At 44.7% G+C, this 24,837-nt stretch overlaps 1 protein-coding gene across 1 annotated transcript in view; it reads left to right on the forward strand.

The window, feature by feature from the left end:
• Positions 1-24,837, forward strand: part of usp43a (ubiquitin specific peptidase 43a) — a 116,929-nt gene that overhangs the window by 15,971 nt on the left and 76,121 nt on the right. The window contains exon 2 of the mRNA XM_041933102.1: positions 3,896-4,051. Within this exon, the coding sequence (XP_041789036.1) occupies positions 3,896-4,051 (156 nt within the window). The remainder of the gene's footprint in view (positions 1-3,895; positions 4,052-24,837) is intronic.

Consider the following 24,837-nt stretch of genomic DNA (forward strand, 5'->3'; position numbering starts at 1 on the left):
CAACCCCTACGCACAGCAGTAACATACAGCCGTGGTCAAGAAATGTAACAGCCACGTCATCAATGGTTAAAAGTAAAAACCAGCACACAAATGACCATCACCAACATAATCATCTGCATTTTGGAACATAAAACGGCAAACTGAGCAAACTACTCAGTCCAGCGCTCGGCACGCATGATGGGAAAACTGGACCCCGCTTTCCGCTTTTCCACACGGAACAGTTCCATCAGGAAAGAGGCAAACATGGAGGACGGTAAATGTGACACATGGACGCGGTTTAGCTATGAAAGGTCTGACACGGACCGGAAATCCGCACTTTGAAAACCTGCAGACCGGTCCCCACAACACCATTAACCTCTTTTACCGCCTACACAAGGATCATATGAAGCAGTGTGGAGAGAGTCCACCGATGAGTGCAGTCAAGTGCTCAGACCAAAACCTAGACTCAGCACTCAGCTGAAAAGTGTTTTCTTTTTACATTTTTATATTTTACACATTAATATTTCATATTTTGTTGTTTTAAATAAAAGTAGAAAATTAAACATCAGTACGTATCTTTTATTTGTCGAGTTTGTAATTGAAAATGTAGTAAGATATGGGCCTTTACCTGTGGCTATTTTATTGAAACTCACCAATGGCAGCGTCTCAAAGAGGACATTTAAAAAGTTACTCATCATAGTAATGCACTACTTTTGGGTGGAAGTAATCAGTTAAGTAATTTCGTTATCTTTTAACGAAGTAACGAATCTAACTAATTGTTATTTATCAGTAATTGGGACAACACTGCGTGGGACTAGACCTTTGATTGGGCCCCAAAATAGGCCTCTGTTTTAATATGACCTGAAACCAAACTCAGTTAAAGTCCCCATAACCACCTTTTAACATAATTTGGTCTTGTGATGGCGTGGAGTTTCACTCTAGTAATTAGATATCAACAGTAATCATCTCACGTTCTACAAGTAGCAAATAAATGGCCCTAAATTATGGAAAAATAGAGGCTGCAGCGCTTTGTTCCACATGCTCTCATTTAACGAATAAACCGATGAATACAATCAGTAAATGAACTGAAGCTCGCTTCAAACAAGAGAGAATTAAGAGAAACTCGCCTCATCGGGTCAGTCCCAATCAGGTGTGGGCTGAGAATCAGATCCTTGGTCTAGACTGATCAATAGCTCTTACAAAAAGCTCTGTGCTGCCTCAGGTTGACCCTTACACCCACCTTCATCCTCTCCTTGACTGCCTCTCAAGTGTTTGCTCAACAAACACGTCGGATCCCCCCAGAGCTGCGCTCAGGTCGGCTTTGAACACTGCCAGTGTTTGCAGAGAGACTCGACATTTCGACTAACCTGCAATTTCTTTTCTTTTTTCTCTCTCCACGCTTCCTCGACACCTCATTGATTTTTTTTTCTTCCTTTCATTTCTCCCTTTACAAGAATTCAATTAAAAAGGACTCGTTGCTCGGGAATACAACGTTGCCAAGTCTTTTTAAGTGGCTTTGAGTCGCACGTTTCACCAGAGACAGCGCTGTATAAACAGATATCAAAGAGATGAGCACACACGCACAAACGGGGGTGGGGGGGCAGGAGCGGAGACGAGGACTGGAGAAAAGTCGTCTCCTCAACTTAACTTCGTCAGGTTTCTGTGCGCAGATCATCATAACCTTGGAGACTGCCCTTCATTCCCTCCGCCTTAGCGTTTTCGCCCCTCCTATTTGTTGGTTGCCCCCGTTTTCTCACCTTTCATCTCTGGGACGGCCACGGCTGCGCCGTCCTTTTTGATAAGGACAGAAAAACACTCGCAGGTCTCTTGAAACTCCGCCAGCATCCGCTCCTCTTCTCCCTTTGCTCCACTGCTCCCTCCCTCCGTCTGCCCCTCATCCCTCCATCCCCTGTCAGTGCTTCCTCACAGTGATGAAGCTCATTAGCGGCCTGTCTCCGTCGAGCTGGTGGGGGGGCGGGAGTGGGGAGGCTCCCTCCTGTGTTTATATTTAGGTGCTGGGATACTGCAGGTAGGATGTGGTGGTTTTTAATGAGGTGTGGAGCGGAGCCTGCAGCCTGTCAGTCACGCAGACGGAGAAGTGGCCACCCAGCATAGCGTTAATGCGTGTCGTTAGTTTTGTGTGTCTGACTCACAGCTCCTTCCTCATAATCGAATTAGACAGTCTGGTTCTTTTTTTTTCTGGTTTTCTAGTAACACCAGTCAGGTTTCGGATATCCTCTGTATGACTCATCCTCTGGAGTGCAGCGCGTGAATGTGTTTGAAGAACAGTTTCTCGAAATATTTTTGAGCACCACAAAAGGAGTACTGACACGCCTGATTTTGTTTTCTGATGCTGTTGTGCTGCCAAAAATAGCAATTTGAGCACATTATTCAAAGAACCACAGTCGGCTGAACGTAATGCAAAAACAATATTGCGATTACTTTGGTAGATCTTGCGATACGAGTCATGATTTTAGTAGGAATGGAAGTTTTTGCATTATAAAAACAATGATGATGTGAGTTTGCTGGGGTCTGTACCAAACAAGCATGTTCCCATACACCTGGAGAATGTGATTTGTAGGCCGGAGCATCTCTGTATCACCACAGTGCTTCATTTATAACACTTTGTTGGGACACATTCCTGCAAATTGGATATTGCACTTGGCCACATTTCAATAACATTTCAATGAATTGTTCAGCCCTAAACCCCAGTAGTAATAAGCTCAGATGAAGTAATTCCACATGTTTAAGTAAGTCTTGGTATTAGTGAAACAATCTGCTTTATTCTGATATGTTTCAGGGTGCTGTCCTTTATGTTTTTGCAAGTGAATCTCTACTGGAAATGTCTTCATAAAATAAGAGGAGTTTTCTGACCTCAGTGGTGCAGTATAATCAGAATTTCATATAACTGTCTTGTCAGGGCCTCACAGTACGTTTTATAGCAGACAACTTGCAATCATCAGCTTACAACCCCCCCAAAAAATGAGGTGATTGTGGCTCCATATAATTACATCATTCATTTGAGTCATGGCGTTGTGGTTTCAAGAAAACACAAATGTTTTGTTTCTCTCTCACGTTCCCTGAACACGCTTGCACACACAAAGCACGTTATAGATCAGTCAAAACAAGTGATTCAGCTCCACACATGGCGAGGAATGAAGGAGTGAAACAAATAAACAGGCAGATGTAAATTTGCCACACAGGCTCTTGTTGATCTACTGTTGTGTAAGACTGAAGTTGGTCACATGTGAGAAAAGCGCTGCGACAACTAAATGATTCATCTGTGTATCGATCGACAGAAAATAAACTATTTTGATGATAATAGCAGCTATTTTGAAAATGATTCATTTTTCAAGTGAGTCCACCTTCTTCAATGTGAGGATTTCATGTTTTTCTTCATCATACATGACAGTAAACTGAGGCGTCACCTGACTCTCTAAAAACCAAAAGAAGAAACAATGAATGGAGAAAATAACTGTCAGTTGCAGCCCTGTCGGAGAATACAGTAAACACTGTTTTTGGGAAAAGCCTGATTTGTCCACTGTGATGAAGGGCGCTCTGCCTCTTCATCAGCGAACATTTGAGTTCTCAGACACCGTGAAAAGTTCCTGTTTTTTCCAGAGCACCACGTCCAAAGAGAATTGTGAATGACTTTACTGCATGATCTTATCATAGCCAAATCATGTCTGACAGATGTTCTTCAATGAGTCTGCATTAAGTGATGATAAGAGAGAGAAACGTCTCTTTCCTCTAATGTGCTCCAAGCTGAACCAACTCTCACTTCCGAATGATGAGTTCCTGTGTTCCATGTGATCATCGCGGCCTCATTTTGTCAGGAAGGATGTCAGCGTTTAATGACTTTTGAAATCACCCGAAGTGACAGCTTAATTATGATGTCTCTCTCTCCTCTCCCCAGAGCATCGTGGCCAAGTACGGCTCGCAGTTTCGGGGAAACTCGCAGCACGATGCCCTCGAATTCCTCCTCTGGCTGTTGGACCGAGTTCACGAAGATGCTAATTCAAGCCCCAACAACAGTAACAGCAGCAGCAGCAAGACCAAAGCCAACGCCAAGGTGAGTCCACGTCGTAACCCGGCAGCCGCAGACTCTGTCTTTGTCGCCGCTGCGGCCTTGACGTGCCTTAAAATGCTGAATGTGATTAGTGATTAAGCTCAAGGATTACTTATAATGCAGCTGCTGCTGGCTGGAGTCCTGTCACATGCATCCTTTCTCTCACAGAAACACACTCTTGGTCTCAATTTCATCCCTGACAGCCAAGTTACCTCAAACATAGAGACAAGTTGTAAGAGCTGCGATCAGCTCTCGCTAATAAGAACGAATGAACTCCACTTTCTGTTTTGTGTGTTTTGTGTTTTCCTCTTTGGCCCACTCGGTCAGTACATCAGAGTTTTATTGACTCCTTGTGTGTTTTCCCTGGACCGGCAGCCATAAATGTAAATAACTCTTTATCTTCACTAATAATTGGATCATTTCTGATAACATTTTAGTGAATATGGATAGAACAGCCAGACAAGGACGTAATGGCAGTTGTTTATGAGACATTCGGGCCTGCAAGTGCAGCACAACAGACAAATTACAATTGCTCAATCACTTACTTTCTCTCTCTGTCACACACACACACGCACACACACACACACTAATGATAAAAATAAATTTCTCTTACACTATAAAACATTAGGTAAATATTCACTAAAGAGGAAAGTACATTGTAGAGATGTCATTATTATTTTTAATACTCATAATTTTAATATGATTGTTGATTTGATGCTGTTGATTTTTTTTATTATCTGTCTTTGCCTGATGCAAAAAACATCTTGAATACTGAGTCAGCCCACGAATTTGGCAAGGCTGGGAACAGTAAATCCAACACGCCCTTCCAGGCGCTCTGTGTGTTTAGGAAGCGTCTAACAACGCCGCCATCAGATGCCAGTCACAGCCCCACTGCTGTCCGTGCTGTTTGAATAAAGAGTGAACACTATGAAACATCATGACTTATTGTGTCTCTGCTCGGGAGATTAGTGCGACTGCCTGCCAAGAAGCACTCGACATCAGACAGTCAGCTGTGGTGAAAGTTGACGTTAGCTAGTGTTAGCTCAGTGAGCAGTCCCTGCCGGGCACAAACCCACTGGAACCCTTGATCAACAATCTATAAGTCTATCTGTCTATTGTGCTGATGATACATTAACAATAGTAGATGTGTTTTCTTGCTGAAAATAAATCTCATATTATGAGAAACAGCTGAGTACCACACAGCAACAATGGCTGGCAACCTGTTATCAGCTTCCCCTGCATAAACTTCACTGGTTATGGTGGTCCCTGCTGTGCCTCAGAATAATGCCTAAAGCTCACTATGGCACCCCTCATCACTGGTCCATCGGCCATCCTCCTGTGAAATGATTATAACAACACGACGTTTTTCGGCTCGAGTCAAAGAAGTCACCTCACACACGTCCCCAGAAGAGGAGAACCAGTAACCCCACAGATCCCAGTGGAAGTGGTCCTGCGGGGAGTCGTCATCCATGGTTCTTCCACCTGCGGTTCTGTTGAAAGCCATTGAGCCTTGGCCTGAAATGAACCTTTGTGTGCAGTGACTTTTCTTCTTGCGAGATGTCAGAGGAGAAGCAGTCGAAGTGGCAGGCGCTCGCTCCCTCTCTGTCTGTCCGTCTGTCTCTCTGCGTCTTTGTCTCGGTCTCTGATGTGGGACGTTCACCTTGCAACCTTGTGCTTGGAGAGGAGCCAGGACTGGACGTGATGCGCTCAGAGGAAATGAAGGGCAGACACATTATGACTGAGCTGATGGCTTTTTCCTGATGACTAGAGTCTGACTGTGACACTTACTAAGCATTTGATTTCATGGACTTTACAATTAGTCTGTGGCTGTTAAACTTGCATTATGATACACCATGTAATTGATTTAATTGAATTCTGACATTAAATACTGGATAAGAAGACCTGCTGTGATCGACACCCTCTGTGACGAACCCCCTGGGTCTAATTACATTTGCCCTGCATCATCCTTTTTCTCCCAGTCGGCGTGGAGTTTGGCGGCAGTGCTGCTGATTGACCTCCAGTGCTGTTAGTGAATGATTACTGCTATGGGTTGAACTGTCGCTGCGCTGCCACCCAATGCCCAGCACCCCCTCTCTGACAGCAGCGCTAATAGAGGCAGCCTTTATGCCACATAAACAGCTTAGGGCTGTGGCTCTCATTAGGCTGCCAGTGAATCGTGGTATCATAAAGCCGGCTTTCCTCCGCTGCTGCTGTGAGGCGCAGAGGAAGACGATCAGTGCTTTTTGCACACCAGGAGGGAACATGTCTGATTTTCTAAAATGAATTGCTCGTCCGCCTTCCTGTAAAATGATTTCATTCATGTAGCGCAGCACGCTCGTGCTTATGCTGCTGATGTAATGTGAAAACCTTGGAGCTCTGCTCTGAGGGGTCAGAAAAGTCGGCGACCTCACCTGTGTGCCAAACGTTTTCAGAAACGGTTGGATAAAAAGCACAAACACACGTAAACTAATATGCATGTAACAAATTTACACCCACTTATACTGGCCGATCTGCTGTATGCTGTTTGCAGTCATGCATGCAGCGGGTTGAAATCAGGGAGCCGTTCATTTCTCACGCACAAACCACATCTCAGTTTTCTCAAAGCTGTAACTAATCTGTCTTTATCTTATCTCCTCCTTTGTGTGACTCTGAACACTAAGTTTTAGTGCAGCAAAACACAAACGGAAAACAAAAAATCCCAGACTTTGACTTCACGACGCTCATCTCCCTGCATAGCCTGATGTATCTGTGGTAAATGGATTATACCCCTTTTATGCAGCAGGTGCGCATGTGCACTCTGTAAATGGTAAGATGAATAAGGAGAGAGACAAGACTAAAGATCCGTCCACAGAGCCTTTACATGTCAAATGTGGCGGGGCGGAAGGACAGACAGACAGGAAGATGGAGTGGTGGCTGAGGAGCGGTTAGTGGAGAAGGAGGCATTAAAGTGGCTTTGATTGCTTTGTCTGTCACCGGAGCTGGCAAACAGCCATCGAGGATGATGCAGGTCATGCTGAGCTGACAGAAACTAAACAGTGGCAACACTGTCCCTGTCAATTTCACAGACGTTCAGTGAACAGCACCTTGGCCTGCAGTTCACCCTCACTCTTCCCCTGATCCGCCCACAGACGTCAGACGGCTTCTCATGCAAGTTTTGTGGTTGCATTTTACGCTAATGGTGTGCCATTTCTTCCTAGGCCGCCTTTTTACATGCGAGTAAATCTGTAGTTCTCTCTAAACTGATCACTTCTTCAGTTTGTTCAGTCTATCAGTGGCTTTAACAGCAACATGCCTGTCAAACTCAGTCTTATCATTAATGTAACCACCTCTGTGCGTTGTAGTCGCCACATTTTTTTTACCCTCAATCATACAGTGTTTCCATATGCTGTCTTTTTGGGTGAAAACAGACATGCGTCTTTACGCTAGATGATCAGGGCGCTAGACATTGTCCCACGCACCTGCTGTACAAGCAGTGCGACCAGTCCAGCAGCTTCACCCAAGTAGCATTACATAACACAAGACTGTGAACGCACACAAAGGCAGCTCAGTAATGTTAATCCTCCCTCCAACGGGACCTCGCTAAACTCGCTTGGTTTCCTTCTCGCCTCACTGGCACCACATCAGCAGCATTCCTAACAGAGGAGCACGGCGATGTCACAGCTTCGTGCACAAGAATCGCTGTTCTTTTCTGAAAGCTTCTTATTCAGATATATAAGAAAACATGCCGGTTTTCTTCTTCCAGTATCGGGGCTGAATCACCAAATATCAAGTATGTTTTAGGCTTCAAACTGTTACAAAAACAAGACAATTGAGATAAAACAACTGTTGTGCTGCATTCCATATTTGTTTAGCATTGGTGCTCTCCTTTTGTGCTATAAATCCAGCGCACCCTTTTCCTTCACAGCGGTGCACTTTCACCCCTCCCTGAAAGCCCAGACTCACCCTCAGCCAGGCTGCGGCTTGTTTGGTTCAGCTCACTGTGGGAACTGCTTGGATTTTGATGCACTTTATTCCGTTGACATGTATTCATAGTTCAAGGAAATCTGTCAAAAATACACTTTTTAAAGCTCAATTAATGCATGATGTTTCCAAAGCCAATAAGTAATTGTGTTGAATAGCCTAATTGTGACCCTTGTGGCTAAAATAACTGTGATTAGATTTCTGCCGTAATTGAGCAGACCTACCCAGTGTTGCAGTGCAGAACAACGCTGCCACTGTCTGTGAGCTGTGGCAGATTATATGATATTAGAAGAAAAGTCAGGATCACACTCACAGCTGGTGCTTTACATTCTCCCGTCTGGCTTCAGCAGTTCTCAAAATTTGAGGAAGATTGAACTATCTTGATAGCTGATGAGGAAAATGGCTCAGACCAACAAAGCGAAGCTTCGTATAATCAGAGAGGCATAAAACGCTCAGTGTTCATGGAGTGAGCACCTGGAGCACAGCTGCATTTTGCCTCAGGCCCTCCATGAGTGGGATTCAGAGCGAGGGTGTTTAGAAACCCCATCCATCTTCCCCTATGGACAGTAGTGGGGCATGAGGCTTGCCAATGCAACACCAGTGCCAAAGCATTATGTATGCATTATTCCATTTTAAATGTCAATAGTGTTCGGCCTTTCTGCCCCAGGAGAGTTGGCTTTGGAGGGAGGGAGAGAAAAATCCCTTGGCCCCAGAGCCAGCTGCGTAGACTTTGAAATCGGGTCAGTGGATGCGGCAAAGCGAGCAAGCCCCTCTTATCGACAGGGACACAAAAAGTGAGTTTGATAGCTCTCCATGTGATTCTGGCTCATGTTCTCCAGGGGGGTGGAGATCAAATGTCGATGAATGAGACGAATCAGTTGACAGGTAGGCTGACAGGCAGAGGCTGATGGGTCCTTGATCTGGTGTCTCCGGCTTCTGTGTCAGTCGTCAGGGCAGTCTCGCTCTGATATCACGTCCACCTCTGTGCTCTCAGTCGAGAACATCAGCGTGTTTTATGTGAAAATGAAGTTTAAATCAGAGTCTGTGGTTCTCCTAACAAAAACTATGGAAGAATTAAGAGAAGATTGTTGACAGGTTGTCCTTCATAATGAGTCGTCACGGCTCAACATAAAGCAGAAGATCCTCTAAAGTAAAGGTAAAACGGCTTCAAGTAAGTCATTGCCGTTGCAGAATGCCGATGACACACTGTGGTAAAGACGAAATGCAAACGTTGCATAAATATTGTAATAAGTTTAATAAGTAATTAAATAAGCTGTTTTTCCTCCAGAGTTTGTAGCTGCTGAGAGTCAAGAAGCTGTTGTTAATATTTTACACATGAATCAGAGCAAATATCAGACTTTAAAAACAGTTTGGAACTCATTCAGAACTTAACTTGCAAGCAAACTTCGTTTCATGGATGATACAGACTGAATTATCAGTCGTGTTACTGTTTGACTGAATCCCGACTGATGCCAGGATCAGACTACACAATATTTTAGGCTTTCGGATTGAGTCAGATTAGGCGATCAGGGTCATAAATTCTTGCCATGGCCAAACACCATTAGCTTAGCTCGGTCAGAAGTTTATAAAAAAGTCCATGTCTGTTGAGTCGGGCCGTTATCAGATACCATGTGATCCTGGCGTAGACCTTTTGTGTTTGAAGTTATATAACACATTGTCTTCATCAGAGAAAGGCTGATGGAGGGGGAGTGTGACCACCAGACAGCGTTTCCCTGCCCTCCCTCCTCCTTCCTGGCGTTTGCGTCACACCCAGGTGCAGCTGCTCTGTCGCGAAGCCTCCATTCGCCGCCCGGTCGGCCGCGCCCTTCACCGCTCAGCTCCCTCCTCTCCTCCCGCTCTCAATCTCACGCAGGCTCCATCAAAGCAGGGTCACCCCCGCCACGGCCGCCACCCTGCGCTCGCCCAGCGGCCCGATTTTAACAACAAGTGACATTTCTGAGATGCCACGAATTCCTCCTGAGGGAGAGAGGCAGCGGGGTTTTCTCCAGCGTGGTTACTGTCGCAGAAATGGGGGAAAATGTGTGATGTTGGAAAAGAAATCTTGCAGGATGTTGTTGCCGTGATGGCACCTCGACACCCCTGTCAGCACTAATTACATGACTCGCACATGTAAGTCAGATATATAATGTCAGCTTTAGGGCTGATTCTGAGAGTTTCTGTATTTTATCAGCGCAAACAGTCTGGGCAGAGTGGACGGGGTCAGCTAATCCGCCTGTGCCGTCCGCCGCCGCTAACAGGATTTACACAGGAGGAGGAGGGGGAAAGAAACTTTTTGAAATATTTCTCAACATACATTTCTGCCTCCTCTTTCTTTCCACGTCTTCATCCATAATTCACTCGGCCTGTTCAAGTGCCTTTTTTAAGCCTCTTTCCTGACGTAATGTCTCGATTTATCAGCTAGTGAGGGTTGAATGACTGAGTAGGCCTTCTCATCCCCTGTCACTCCCCCTCTCCTGCAACTCTGTCAGACATCTGCAGAGAAGAAATTTGGTTTCTTCTGCGGGGTTTGCGCTGCTTTGTGTGTGGAGATGAAACGATGTTGTTGACTTTGCACTTTTCTTTGCCCTGCGAATGAAGTTGCTCAGCTCTGACAGCTCTTTGGTATTCCTGTGTGTCGCCCTGAATTGATGCCATCTGCACGCTGCCTATGTGCCGGCGCTCGTGAAAAAAGCTCCCGCTTTTGCCTGCAAACTTGGAAATTGAGAAATTGAGACGTCCCTGCCACTGTTTAACCTTTATATAAGTCTCTGAATTTGCCTGTGCCACATTGTTCCATCTCCTTAGAAAGTCAATTGAAGCAAATTAAAAGCGAGAGACACATTTAAAAGATATAAAGCACCGAGATGGAGAAGAAGGGGTGGCTGTCTTTCAGTATGCGAGTGTGCATCCAGCCCCACATACTCCAGCAAACAGGGTGAAACACTTCTGCTTTTCTCCTCTTTCTCGCTGGAGAAACACTGGTTACAGTATGGTATGAGGAGAAGGGGAAGAAAGGCCAGAGGACATTCTGATATTCAGTTTTAGAGTCATAATCAGAGATGAGCCAGAGAAGCCTGTTTTTGAGTGTTTGTTTCTGAGTACACTGTTGTGTGCGTGGATGAGTTTTACTCATGTTGTGGGGACATAAATCTGTTTACTCAGGCAAATTGCGGGGACTGGCCTTCCTTATGGGGATAAAATGCAAGTACCTGTAATGTAAATCATTAAACTTTAGGGTGAAGACTTGGGTTCTCTCTGTGTGTGTGTGTGTGTGTGTGTGTGTGTGTGTGTGTGTGTGTGTGTGAAGCATCAGGGAGCCACAGCAAATTTTTTTTTCTCACCTCTCACTGCCAGGCTACAGCCGAAGCTCAGTTTTGGTCAATCTGGGCACACGCTTTATAGAATCAATTCAGTCCTGTTAAAATCCAAGGCCAATCACCTTGCTGACAACAATTAAACAAGCACTCAACTGATGTAGCATTGCGCTGCCATGGGATTGTCAGTCTAACGATGGACAGTTTAAAAAGAAAGCTAAAAATGGACGCAGTGGACCAGAGATACTGTCTTTTTATGTATTCCTCCTGTCAAACCAGTGGGAGATTCCTTTGTTTTACAGCCTCAAACTGCTAGCCTCAAGCAGAGATGAGGAGCGGGCTACAGAGGTGTGGTTAGTCAAACTCCACACCTTTAGATCCATCTGAGGCTGCCTCAAGTGACATCATTTGTGGCAACTCTTGTAAGACATAACGCAGCTCCCTCTGAAGTCACATGAAACTTTATATAACATATGTGCAGTAGTGCTGTTGAGACCTGTAAACAGACTTTGATTATCCTGTCAGTAAAAGCCTGATTCCAGAGCTGTGAAAAATATAAATAAAAACCAAACGCAGTCATTTGCAAATGAACTGTGGTCACTACCTGAAGTGTTCCATGATATCCGTAATGCAGTAACATCCTTTATTCAATCATGTGTTCACAAAGTGGTCCATCCACTTGTGAGCGACTGAGCCTTTCCAGGATGCTCCTTTCATACCCAATCATGATACTATCACCTGTTACCAATCAACCTGTTTACCTGTGGAATGTTCCAAACAGGTGTTTTTGGAGCGTTCCACAACTTTCCCGGTCTTTTGTTGCTCCTGTCCTAACTAGTTTGAAGTGTGTTGCTGCATCAGATTCAGAATAAACAGATATTTACAAAAATCAATGAAGCTGATGAGGTCAAACAATAAATATATTGTCTTTGTGCTGAATGATCACATTCTGGTTTATTCATGTTTTACACAGCGTCCCAGCTTTTTGGAAATGGGGCTGTAGATTAAAATGAAGCATGTTTATGCAACTGCCTTGAATTGATCAGAAACTGGGCTTGGTGGACTGTTTCTCCAGATTCAGAATTGGGAGCAAAGAGCAATGACAAGCCCAGAAAATTGCATGTTTATCCAGTCAAGGAGGAACTGTCGCTGAACATTTATTGCATTGCACTCTTGATATGACACCTATCTATAAAGCTAATTAAACCACATCCTTGCCACACTACATGAAGTCACACATAAATGGTTGGATGTTGTTGCCAGACTATCCTGTCAGAGGATTCCCAGCCAGAAAACTGGTCTGAATTTACTGATCTGTGACTCTGGCTTTAAAGCAACTACTAAGAATGGTGTTGACGTACATGCTAACTACTGCTAAAAATCTAGATAGACCTGTTTTGCGCCGCAGTAGAAATCGCAGAAATAGTGGATGACATTTCTGTGCATGCAACATAGAAGGAAGCAGACACCCGAGACTGTGAGCAGAGGGATCTGCAGCAGGGACCCCCCGCCCAGCGGTGGAGCACCCCTACAGAGGAGCGCTGTGACTAAAATGCCATGCTGCGGGAGGTTATGAAAAATTAAATATGTCCTCTCACGGGCCAAAACAGTTGCACACAGGGGAGATCCATAAGTGGCAGCAACATTAGCCCAGCAATTGATTCCCGCTCAGGAGATGGCAGCGGATCCATCCTCCTGCCCACCCCCTGTCCTCTGCACCGCCTTCTCGTCCTCCCGCTGTCCTTTCCACGAGCGAGTTCATGCGTGACAGCGGATGGAAGAGTTTTCAGGATGAGCTTTTAAAACTCCCTCCTGCATGTTTGACAAGAGCACACAGAGACGCCCTCGCTTTCTCTCTCGTTCTTGCTCTTTTTCGGAGCTTCTAATCTTAGCAGGCGGCGGTCCTGTTTTAGGTCAGGAGTGTGTTTTTCCTCCTGTTTCTCTATACTTAGCACACACAAACACACGCATGCCACTGAAGTACAGTAAACTCAAGGTGGGCACCGGAGATGCTGCCACCGTTGTGCAGGTGGACACTCACTGTAAAAGGCTTTTAATGGATCCTACTATGCGAATGAAATATTCACGACATTTCTTCGGAAACATTTAATTAAATACATTAATGTTTCAAAGGATGTCCTTCTTTAAATAGTTCAAGAACATCTGAAAGATAAACTTCTGTCTGTAGCAAGTGAGCGAGAGAGAGGGAATGAAGTGAAAGTCAGCCTGAGAGGAAAGAGGAGAAAGAGTGGAGGGGAGCTTTTTTAGAGCGGCTCCTCTAATGAAGATTAGGGTGAATTGAGGACTATGGGAAGTTAATGGAAGTTAGACTTGTGGTATAAATGCAGCAGAACTCAGCTTTTACATTCTGGGCATGAAAGAGAAGCCTTTTCAGAAAGAGCTCGGCACAAATGTTGAATTTAATGACTTTGGCATTCCATAATTTTACACCCTTTTTATTAGGGCAGTACTTCAAGTGTTGAAAGTGAATTCTAGGTCTCTCAGTGGATTAAAAGTGTGCTTTTGATTGTATATCAAGAGTTTAAGGGTCCAGGGACCAAAGGAAAGTCACTCTCACTGCTTCAAGTTTCAAGGTAAATTTGTGTGTTCGTAGTGGCTTGGATGGAAGGTGGCTTGTGTCATCTTTCTGTTTTGGTTGTAATATTTTGGTTATAATCCACAAATCTCATGCAACTACCCAAAAACTACGGTGCCCGCCCCCGTCTGTGGCTCTCAGCCCAAGGCCCACTGGTTCTTACTGGAGATGTGAATATTTAAAAGCAGGTCATGAATATATGCTTTCATTTTAAAAAGAAAAAGTGAAATCATTTCCTGAAACAGCAGGGCACCCTAGTCCCCAGCAAACGCTGCTCCAACAGGAATAAATAGCGTATTGTTGGAGTTGTTGTTGCTATTTTCAGCGAAGGATTTGGTGTTTTCAGCTCCAGCGTGTATGTGGGATTGAGTCAAAATCAATTGCAGTGCCCTTGTTTATCAAAGTAAAAGCACATCAGTTTATAGTTGGTTTTCCTTTTATTGGATTTGTTGACAATAAGAATTGTAAAAGTAAATTAGGAAAACAATCCATCACGCAGTCAGTTACAGCCTTTCTGTATATTTACAATAACAATACACTTCCCTGTGACAGAAGATCGTCTGTCAGGGTGTGTGCTTGGAGGGCTTCTTGTACACTAACAGGTGTTAAGTCTAACAGCGTTCACGGCGATGGGTAAAATTTTACCTGCCCCAGTTCTTGTGCCACACATTTAGTTGTTTCCTGAACAGCAGCTCACATTCATCTCCGCTTTGTTAGGGTTATCCCTGTCGGCTGTTGGATTCACACAGCAGGTTTTATGATAAGGTCCTGAAGATTGGATGAAAGGCGGAAAATGAGTTCTGTGGATTCAGGATCTCACGTGTGGTTTTTGCAGTAATTAAAGTGAAGTTAAAGATACCTGATGGCTATTAGTCGCTCACATTGTCACCTCGGAGCAAGTCCGACAGGCGGTGAGGAAAATAAGCAATCTGCCTCAAACCCTCAGAGGGACTTCTTTCAGATTTTTCACACTCATTATCGTCTGTCTTCAGCGCGATCGGCGCGGAGAAACGCTCCTGCTGGAGAGTGAAAGCAGATGTGAACATGCCTTGTGTTGGTTTTATTCAAGTCGAGTCTGTCCTGCAGGTTCATTGTTCAGTGTAATTTCCACCACACCCTCTGCAAGCTTTTCTTCCTTATATGGTCGTGTCTTCCTGTCACAGGAACACGACCGGTGGCTGCGATGCAGTCTGACCTGTTCCTGTCACCTGTTCTCTATTGTTCATTATTGTCCTCAGAGGCCTTTCCTGGAGAGAAAGCATTTGTATCTCATTCAAGGCAATTGATTCCACATTTAGTCATAAAATCCAGTTAACGACAAAAAAAAATGTAAAAACGGGCTGTGAGTTTGTTTGCAGTTTGATTGGAGGGCTACATTAATGAGTTTGTTATTTGCAGTGCAACACTTTAGATTGTGGTTGACTCTGCGTGGGTGTGTGTGTGTGTGTGTGTTTTCCCTCGGTTTTAGTTAGGCTTAAGTGGTAATATGCCAGTGTGGCAGATTTTGGAGATGAAGATAAAGGGTTTAAAAAAAACAGACACAGCTCAAAACCAGGAGCCCTTTCAACAGTAAAGCAGCATTATTACTGGCTCAAATGCCGCATGCAAGGCAATAAAACACCTTCTATTGGTAATTTTGAAAAAAAAAAAACACACCTCAGAGGGACTTAAATAGTGGGAGGGAAAGATTCAGTCTTTCAATACTATCCTTTATTGACTCTCAGTGTCATGATCATATTTGTCATTGTCTTTATTTTTTACATGTTTGAAGTTTTTTTTATTGAATTTATATTAGTGCAGTTCATTGCATTAAACATCATATTCATATAAGCGAGTGCACACTCTTTTTCATTTCAGGATTCACAGTAAAGTTTTGTTCAGCCGTAGTATTACCAGGTAACAAGAGTGATTGATGTCCTGATTCCTGCGGTGTCTTTTGTAACATCTCACAAAGACTTCACGAGGACATTAACCAGTCCTTTGAGTGATCACATTTCAGTTTTTAAGTTCTCAGCTTGCCCTTTGGTGTGACATGTCCCCCTGTCTTCCCCTGAATGCCAAGTACAGATCAGCTATGCTCTGGACCACAGGCTCTGGCACCGGCCACCTCAAAACTCCCATCGAAACGAGCTCAGACACCCTTACAGTACCCGTCCGCTTTCGAGGCTAATGAATTCTCTCCCTCTCGTCTCGATTAGTCATGTCAATTCATTTATTTCTCTAAGTCAATATTTGCTTGGGAATAAACGCTTTCAGCATGCAGATGAGACACAGTGAGAGCGATAGCTCTAGCCTCTGCTGCCAAGTCAGATTTGGCTGTCAGAGCTCTGCCAGGGGCTGTTGTCTGAGGCTGCTTAGTTTCTGCTCTGCCTTTGTTTTGGCCCGGCTGGCATCTCCATAGTAACAGCCAGAGAGCGGCGGGTCTGGCTGCACTCGGCACCGCATGAAATGGAGTGGGTACATGCAGCGCTCTTCAGACAGGCATAGGCCCGAGATCAGTGAAAGGTACAGTGAAGCTATTTGCTCTTCACAACTAGCGCAGTGAATAAATATCAGTGAGTAAAGGGTGATCGCTGCGTCAAAAGAAAGCACGGAGCCAGAGTCAGAGTTAATGCACCGAGCTGAGCTTTTTGGAGAGGAGGAGCGATAGTGGAGAAAGGGGTTATGGTGGCTGGGAGAGTGCAGAGGAAAAGAGAGGATGAGAGGTGGAAGAGGGGGGTGTAAAAATGCCTGTGGTTTCCACTGTTATCTCCCAGGCGGCCTTGTTACCGTAAGCCAGCTTTGAATAGGCCGAATTAGCGGCAGCCGTCCGGAGCTGAAAGAATAGGGGCGAGTCAGCCGCTTTACTGCACGGACAGCGATTCTTTCATTTCTCCCCTACTCTGGCCGGCTGCATGCCCCTCTGAGTCAGTGTCTCACCCTCTACCCCCCCCCCCCCCCCCCCCCCCAATATCAAATCTGTACTTCTTCCAGCTTCTCAAATTGAAAAATGTACAGCTTTATTAGTTATTAGTTATTAGTTATATTACTGTAAAATATATATCTTTGTCTTTTCAAGTGTTAATATTAAGATGTTGCCATGGTATCTGTGAAATGTTTTTCTCTTACTTTCTGTCGTTAAAATGTTCAATTTTCTTATGATGATGATGTTATACTCAGCTGGTCAGGCTCAGTCTTCACCAGTCCAAGGTGTACTTGTGCATCGTTCAAGCTAAAGTTACAGTGTTATGCAATATAATATTGTATAATCACCTTTAAATAAGAATAATTGTGTTTTCATTACTTTAGAATGAGGTCTTTATATCTGCAGAGGGAGCTGGTCCTCTTCATGGAGTCTGCCATGTTGCACCGCCATCTTTCTACAGTAGCCCAGAACAGACAAACCAAACACTGGCTCTAGAGAGTGCATTTAAGGCGAGGGGTGTTCAGTTGTTTGCAAGCTGCAGCCTCACTTCTAGATGCCTTGAAACCCCACACACAGGACCTGTAAGCGATTTAATAAAAGCTGGTCCACGTTTTTCTGAACATCCCCCTGTCACACTTCAGCTTTTGGAATTTTCTTCTCATCTCTGTCATTAACGGACCGGTGTGGAGGATTTAGTGGCATCTAGTGGTGGGATTGCAGATTGCTGCTCACCTCACTCACAAGGCGCTCTTTAAAGCCAGTGTTTGGTTTGTCTCTTCTGAGCTCTCATTGCAAGAAAGCAAAGCCTCTTTAGGTATAAAGTGCTCATTCTAATGTAACAAAAATGCATTGATTCTTATTTTCCAGTGATTGTTCACCAATGAAAACATGAATATTTATATTCCATTTCTTCCCTTGAATGCTACACACGGGTCCTTTAACAGTATTTCCTCACCTATTTACTTGTTCCATCCTTTGTGTATTTCTTCTTCCCCTGTTTCCTCCTCAGTGACCTCATTCAACCTCCTCACACTGTTCCTCTCAGAAAAGATTCAAGACTTTTATCACAGCTTGATTTGCTTTTAGAAGCTGTCTAATTAGAAAATGAGCCAAAACGAGCAAATCTCCCGTCCTCAGACGGTGCTGACAAACTCTCAGGTGTATGACACACACACACACACACACACAGACACACACACACACACACGCTCCCTGCTATTAAAACCTGGCCTGCGCTGATATGACTGCCGTTCAGATGCTCTGGTAGCAGGCACTCTCTGAAAGAAAAGAGTGGCTCTGGCTGCCTCCTGAAGCAGCCAACAGCTATGTCAACATTGGCTCGCCTAATTCGCACGCACAGTGGGAGACGTCATCTCTTCCTGCAGGAGACCGAAAACATCAAGCTGATACCAGCAGCTTAAAGTGGGGACTACTTCAGCACAGAGCACGCTCAACACATACACACACACACACACACACACACACACACACACACACAAGGACAAACAAGCTTAATAAGACTCTAACTGCACACGCGACTCCCCAACGCAAACAGCAGGATCAAATGAAGGTGAGCGGAGTCGAGAAAACAGGTGTTTTGTACAGTCCTGCCGTTTAATTGTACAATTATTCAACCGTGTTTGTGGCTGTTTGTTTGAAATGAGCGTTTGATATTGATGCTGCCGGGTGACCTTGTGACATCGTAGCTTTAGCTGAATTTAAGCAGGTGCCGTACTAATTACGGACGCAACACAAAGCATCATATATCTCTCCCCAGTGCTTTAGCATTAGCAGGGCTGACTGGTTGGATAATTATACTAGTTTGTACACAGAGTGTTTGTGCTCGGAGAGACAAACAGCAGCGTTCACTGAGGCAGACGTAGAAGTGGATATTTTATTACACTGACGGTGTGATATATTCCAAAATATATATTCCAAATTCATTTATTTTCCCTTTCTGCACTTCTGTAATCTTGCTTTTTTATAACAGGGAGGAATGATTGTGTAGTTTAATAGCCTGCCAGTCTACTGTCTGATATGGAAAAGTCAATGATGCATTCATTGCTGTAGGAAATTCTATTTAATGCGAGGAGCTACCAAGTTTATGTCGTTCTTATCCATCAACAAAATATCTCCGTTTATCATTATTTGTTTAATAGGGCGATGTTCTGATTTCTTATTTCTTATTTTCTGATGTTGGTGCACTAAATACAAGAAGTAGCGTTTAGTATAGTTGCTACATGTTGGCCTCAGCAGACTCGCCACACCAGGCAAGTTTACTTGTGTAGCGACAAGATCCGTTTCAATCAGGAGAGACAATGAATGAATTGAATGAAGTCAAGACAATTGGTGATTATGACAGATTATATGTGATAATTATGTATATCTAAGGGGAGATTTTGTAATGGAGGGGCATCGCCCTGAGCAGCAGCAAGACCGATCCCCCCACTGGAGTCCAGACACTGGTGGTGGTGGCTGAACTACACAGGGTCACTGCTGCCTCTGTCTTAGCTCAGGACCCCCAGGTTTCATCGCAAAAATGTCTCCAGACCTTCGTCATTTGCGCGTGACATTACGTTTGTTGTATCTCTGGCGTCTCAGATTTCATTCTCACCCATTCAAGTTTCTGTCATGCTCTGCTGCCACACTTTCGTGGTCACGAAACAGAACAAAACAAAGCAGAACAAAAGTTTAATGGTCATCTTTTTGCAAGATATAGGCACCATTATGAGTCTGCCTTGATCCGCACTTTCCTGTGTTAGCGTTCGAGAGCGAAAGGGAAAGGGAGCGACAGTGTAGGGGTACATGTGAGTCAATATATGGAAGCGCGTATGTGTCTGTGTAAATGCTCGTGCATGTGTGCGGGGATGACTCAGAGGAGTTGCTGGCAGCTAAGGTGAACGTGTTAAGCCCCTTGAGCCCGGCAGTTGATTAGAAATGTGGTTTGAGACGATAACTGAATCAGCGTCTTTCCTCAGACAGACGCCATTTATTTTTCCGAGATTATTTTTAGTCTCAATGTGAAACGTGTTCTTCTCCCCAGCTGCAGCTTGCTGTGCTTCGCACGCTGACACAGTAGCATTAATAAAAACGACGTCTCCTTCTTGTCATTTTACAGATGTGGCCTCAGGTCACTTCTGCTTTCCAGACTTGTCAGTGTTAAGTGTTAAAATGTTAATTCTTGGACACTGAGAGTGAAAACTGCGGGGTAAAAGTAGTCCTAGAACCGAAGTCGGTAAGGAAGTGAAACACATGGTATGTTAAGGTGATTTCTCTCACCTGCTATCGGCTTGAAAGGTGATCGTGAAAAGTTTGTAGTTTCGTTCGTCACAGAGGTCAGAAGCTGTTCAGAGATGTCCGCGTGCATGTTGGAATTCACCTTTGACCTTGAACTGTACAGATGTGCAGTGTTGGCCAACAGACACACTGGAAATAGAAATGGAGAGGTCATTATTGACTCGTTATCTTATTAAAATATCACATCCCCAGACCACAAACTACAGCATCGCTGTCACAGACTGTGTACAGTTACGGATGCTCAGTTTTTATCCATCAGAAGCGTAACATCACATTGTTTTTGGGGTTTGGTGCTGGGCAGGTTCGTTGAAATGCGCCTCTGCCTTTAAAGACACAGCCTCTCACTTTTCCGCTGGTCACATCCTCAGTGCTCTAGCCTGGTGTGGATTGGTTGGACAAGCTCACCCTGTGAGTCAGCCTTGACAGAGCGGTTCTCCTGAGGAGCCTCGCATGTGAGCAACACAAACCTGCTTTCTAAGCTCGATTCAGAAAAGGCCTTTTAACCGTATTTTGGCGGAAGTTAAGTGTGAGACACACTATGAGTGTGGGGACGTAGCGTAGAGGAGTGGATCATCCCGCCGGTAAGGTTTGAAAGTTTCTTCGTTCAGGGAAACTTGTCACTGTGGGAATCCTACGTAACTGTTGACGATTCAAGCTGTTCCCCGGCGCTCCGCTCCATTAAAGATGAAGCTACAAACATTTTAGAGGCACCTTTGAAGCCTTCATTGGATGCTGTTTCATGCTCAAACTGTAATATGATCATTTTGTTTCCTGATCGTGATGAACATTTATGATGCCGGTGATTTATTTTGGAGCAGAAATAAACCAGTGTGTCAGCGCCATGGTTGGACTCTGCAGCCTTTTGGTTATTAGTCAGCGTCTCCTCCTCCAGGCCAACCTGCCTCTCTGCTTTGTTGTGCTCATGTGTTGCAGCTCCAACAACTCACCCATCCACACACACACACACACACACACACACACACACACACACACACACACACCAAACACCCACTTTCACATTGCGATAGTGCTTTCAGATTCTTTTGCTTGCTTTGAAACTACAGCCCCCCCCTGCACACACACCTTCAAATATACAACCGCACACAGCAAGCCAAACTCCCACTCACTGCCCAGCACGCTGAGCGCCTCAGTAACGTCTCACATGAATGCGTGCCATGGGGAATCAGCGGCACTTTGATAACAACATATGTTTTCATGTTGAGAGTGGAGTGTGAAGATCTCCGGAGGGAAGCCGTGCCACTGCCAGAGGCACGGGGCCAAAGAGATTTACAGTGGCTGCTCCGGAGAAATGTCTCACTGATCACACAGAACGGAGTCCCAAACTGAGGTGAAGGCTCCGAGGAGAGAAGTCTGCGAGCAGAAGGAAAAGATCTCAGGTCACACTGGAGTCCCTGTTTGTGCGCCAGCCAAGTACACAGCACCTCCCTCTGATGAAGCCTGGTTTCTGTTGGTCCTCCACTGGGAGGGACGTGCTCGCTGGGTGTCAGTCAGCAGCACTTTTTAAGGATTTGACCCCATTAATGGATATTTTTAATATTATTTACTCCCATGGAAGGAGATTCTTGACTCCAGTGACTGTGGACACCTGCTCGCGGATTAGCACCCTGTCAAAATAGGGACAGACTTCATTTATCATGTTTCTGTATCTCAGCGGCCTCTGTTGTTTTGCAGTTGCAGTTTGTCTCCACACAGGTGTTTTAATCTTGTCTCGCCAAATTGGATAACGATATACATGCCACAAGTGTCTGATCTTTTCTGAATTATTTCTGAGAGACTTTCATTTGCTTGATGATCATAATGCTTACATTTTTTGAGAGTGTCTTGTAGGGCTGGGTGATTAATCAAATTTCATTTTCAATTACGATTTTGGCTTCCAGCAATTAGAAAAACAAGATAATCGAGATAGAAACGATTGTTGCATTCTGTTTTTCAGGGATGCTTTTGCTTTGTCTTGTATTAGAAATCTTTTTACTTTTCAGCGGTTCCTTAACAGCTCACTCAAGTGAGGTGTCATTGGTGAAAATCCTGTCGAGCCGGCAAATCCTTGGATCTTCATGCGCGTCTATCCGCGCTGTTACGGTAGCGGTGCTTGGAACGGCCAAAAAGGATGAAAGAGTTGCATTTCTGCAATACTTTCTCCTATTTTGTACGCCAAGTAGAAACAACATTGTAAGACACATTGTATATTGAATAAGTCCTTCAAGACAACCAGAGAAGCATTCTGCTCTTGTTTTTAGCTTAGCTGTGTGTGTGTAGTGCTGACTATTGACTGCCATAAAGTTAATGAATGGTTACTTAAGCACTTCTTCGTTTAAAAGATGCCCGATATGTTTCACTGATGTCACATATGTATTATGGTCTTGTTTCCCACGACATCACCTGTACGGTCAGAACATACGGCAGCTGACTCAGGCTGACCGAAGCGCCAGCATGACTCTGATTTGACAGGGCTGTGGCTGCGCGTCCTTGAGGTTTGTGTGTGCACCTGTGCCTGTGTGTGTTTGTGTGTGTGTGCATAAAAGCAACGTTCTCACTGATACACAAAACCAGCGAGTCCTTGTGGGTTTGCTGCTCCCGTGATGCGACGGCGCTCACTTCTGCTGATGGCGGTGATACGTACCCGTTTGACCTCCCGTTGCTCGGAGCAGGAATAAACAGAAGGGGAGAACGAGAGAGTCAGAGGGCGCAGTACTTCTTTCAAAGTGACCTTAGCTCTTTTTACACCCCAGAAACACCCAGAAAACGGGTTCAGTATGCTGGGAATGGCTTCGCTGCCAAAACATAGGTCATTTCAGAGCAGCTGTGTGATGATAGAAACAGGCTCAATGCTCATCACAGATAATTCAGGTCTTATTCTGAAAGGTATGTGTGTCCATATCCCAGAACCCATTGCTGCGAGTCCTCCAGGCTTTTGGCTCATGCGCTATATTTGATCAGTTCTTCGTGCTATAGTCGTGTGATCGACCAACACCTGGCTCCAGAAAAACAAATAAAACTGGCTGTAAACACAAAAGCATGAGCAAAATAGATTCACCCCTGGCTGAAAAAAAAAATAGAATAAGAGCCTCAAGAGTCATTTGAACCCATGAATACTTCCTCCAGTCTTTTGCTCAGTTTCCTGCTGTAGTTGCCCCTTTTGAAACCTCACTGTACCTACTCAGTGCTCCACTACCTTCTTCTGAAAGCATCTTATCTGCTGTTTGAGGCTACAGCGTTTAGTTTAGAGAACAAGGCAGATACAGCCATTTTAGCTCGAGCATGCAGAGCTCTGAAACCAGGGCCAATATGTAAATCTTAGAAATCAATTACACTGCCAGGGGCATGTGAATGCCGCCGGTAATTTTGTCCCCGCGCAACAGGAGGCAGGCGAAAACGGCCGTGATCTGTTAGCATTCAGAGTTTTTTTCGGATTGCACCCTGCATGACAATTGAACAGCTTACTGCTTCTGAATATTAGTATTCACTTGTTATTGCTGCGGCCGGCCCCCGCATCTATTTTTGGCAGACGATAGCAGAGCTGGAACAACGTTGTGGTGGTATTCATTATTCCCTGGGTGCTAAATAAAGAGGCACAGTACACTCGGTGCTGTCTCCCAGTGTCTGAACTGTCTGTGTCTGCAGTGTACACAGTGTGTTCGATATGCATTCGCTGCCTCTCCCTCGCTTGCTCTTCCTCTCATGCTTGCTCATCTCTTCTCAGGTCTGGCTAAGAGGTTGTTGACCTGCTTGTGGTGGAAGGTGCCTTTTCAAGTGTGCAGTGAAAAGCCCTGGTTTTGGATTTGTTCTGCATAGAGAATGAAGTGTCGAAGCCAAAGTCCTTGTCTCCTACTCACAGTCCTCTCTTCATCGCATTGTACTTCCTGTTGCAAGGCTGCTGTTGGTATTGACACCGCTCAAAAAAGGCTTTTTTTCTTTCTTTCTTTCTTTGCGCTTTTTGTTGTCAGCTCTATTAAATATATATGTATGCAACAGTATGGCTGAGCTACCAAAAACTGACATTTACCTGTAGCGTATTTATATAGAAATGCGCTGAAATGTGCACATGCATTAACTAAGGCACATTATGGAAAATGCTTGACTCCAACATGAATGGCTGTGGTGATTAGGCTCTCTCTGTATTTTTAGGCCACGCTGTGAGTGATGAAAAAGTTCTCTGTTCTCACATGTTGACTGGGGGGAATGAGGCCAGGGTTTCCATGGTGATGCTTGTAACCTAGTCTGTCTCTGAGGGTCTGGGGATTGTTCTCCATCGTCCTCCAGAGATGAGATGGAGAAAAGAGGGCGAAATCGAGAGAGAGAGCGCCGGTCGCAGCTCGGCCTGCGATACACAGAGAAGAGATGAGAAATTCAGAGCGTTCTCATTTAGAATAACACATTGTTATTGTTTCTTTTGTCTGCCACATGTTCGCAAATCCACACAGAAAAATAAAAGAAATATCCGTGTTGTTTGAACACATGGCTTAATGGAGCTTTAAAATCATATATGATTGCCGGAGATTTTTTGAATTCCAACCCAAAGTCGCATTCAGTCCGTCCAACAACGAGACGCCATGCAGCTCAAGCATTCGGAATAACTTTGAGGTTAATTCCCTTATTTCATTTTGCCGCCCAACTCTCTGCACCGTGCGTGAAAGAGAAGCTCGCTGGCACAAAATGGAAATTGAAGTCAGTTTCAAATAGCCCCTGCTGCATCGCT

This window comes from Chelmon rostratus, chromosome 3 (genome assembly GCF_017976325.1).
Source record: "Chelmon rostratus isolate fCheRos1 chromosome 3, fCheRos1.pri, whole genome shotgun sequence".
NCBI classification, from domain to species: Eukaryota; Metazoa; Chordata; class Actinopteri; order Chaetodontiformes; family Chaetodontidae; genus Chelmon; species Chelmon rostratus.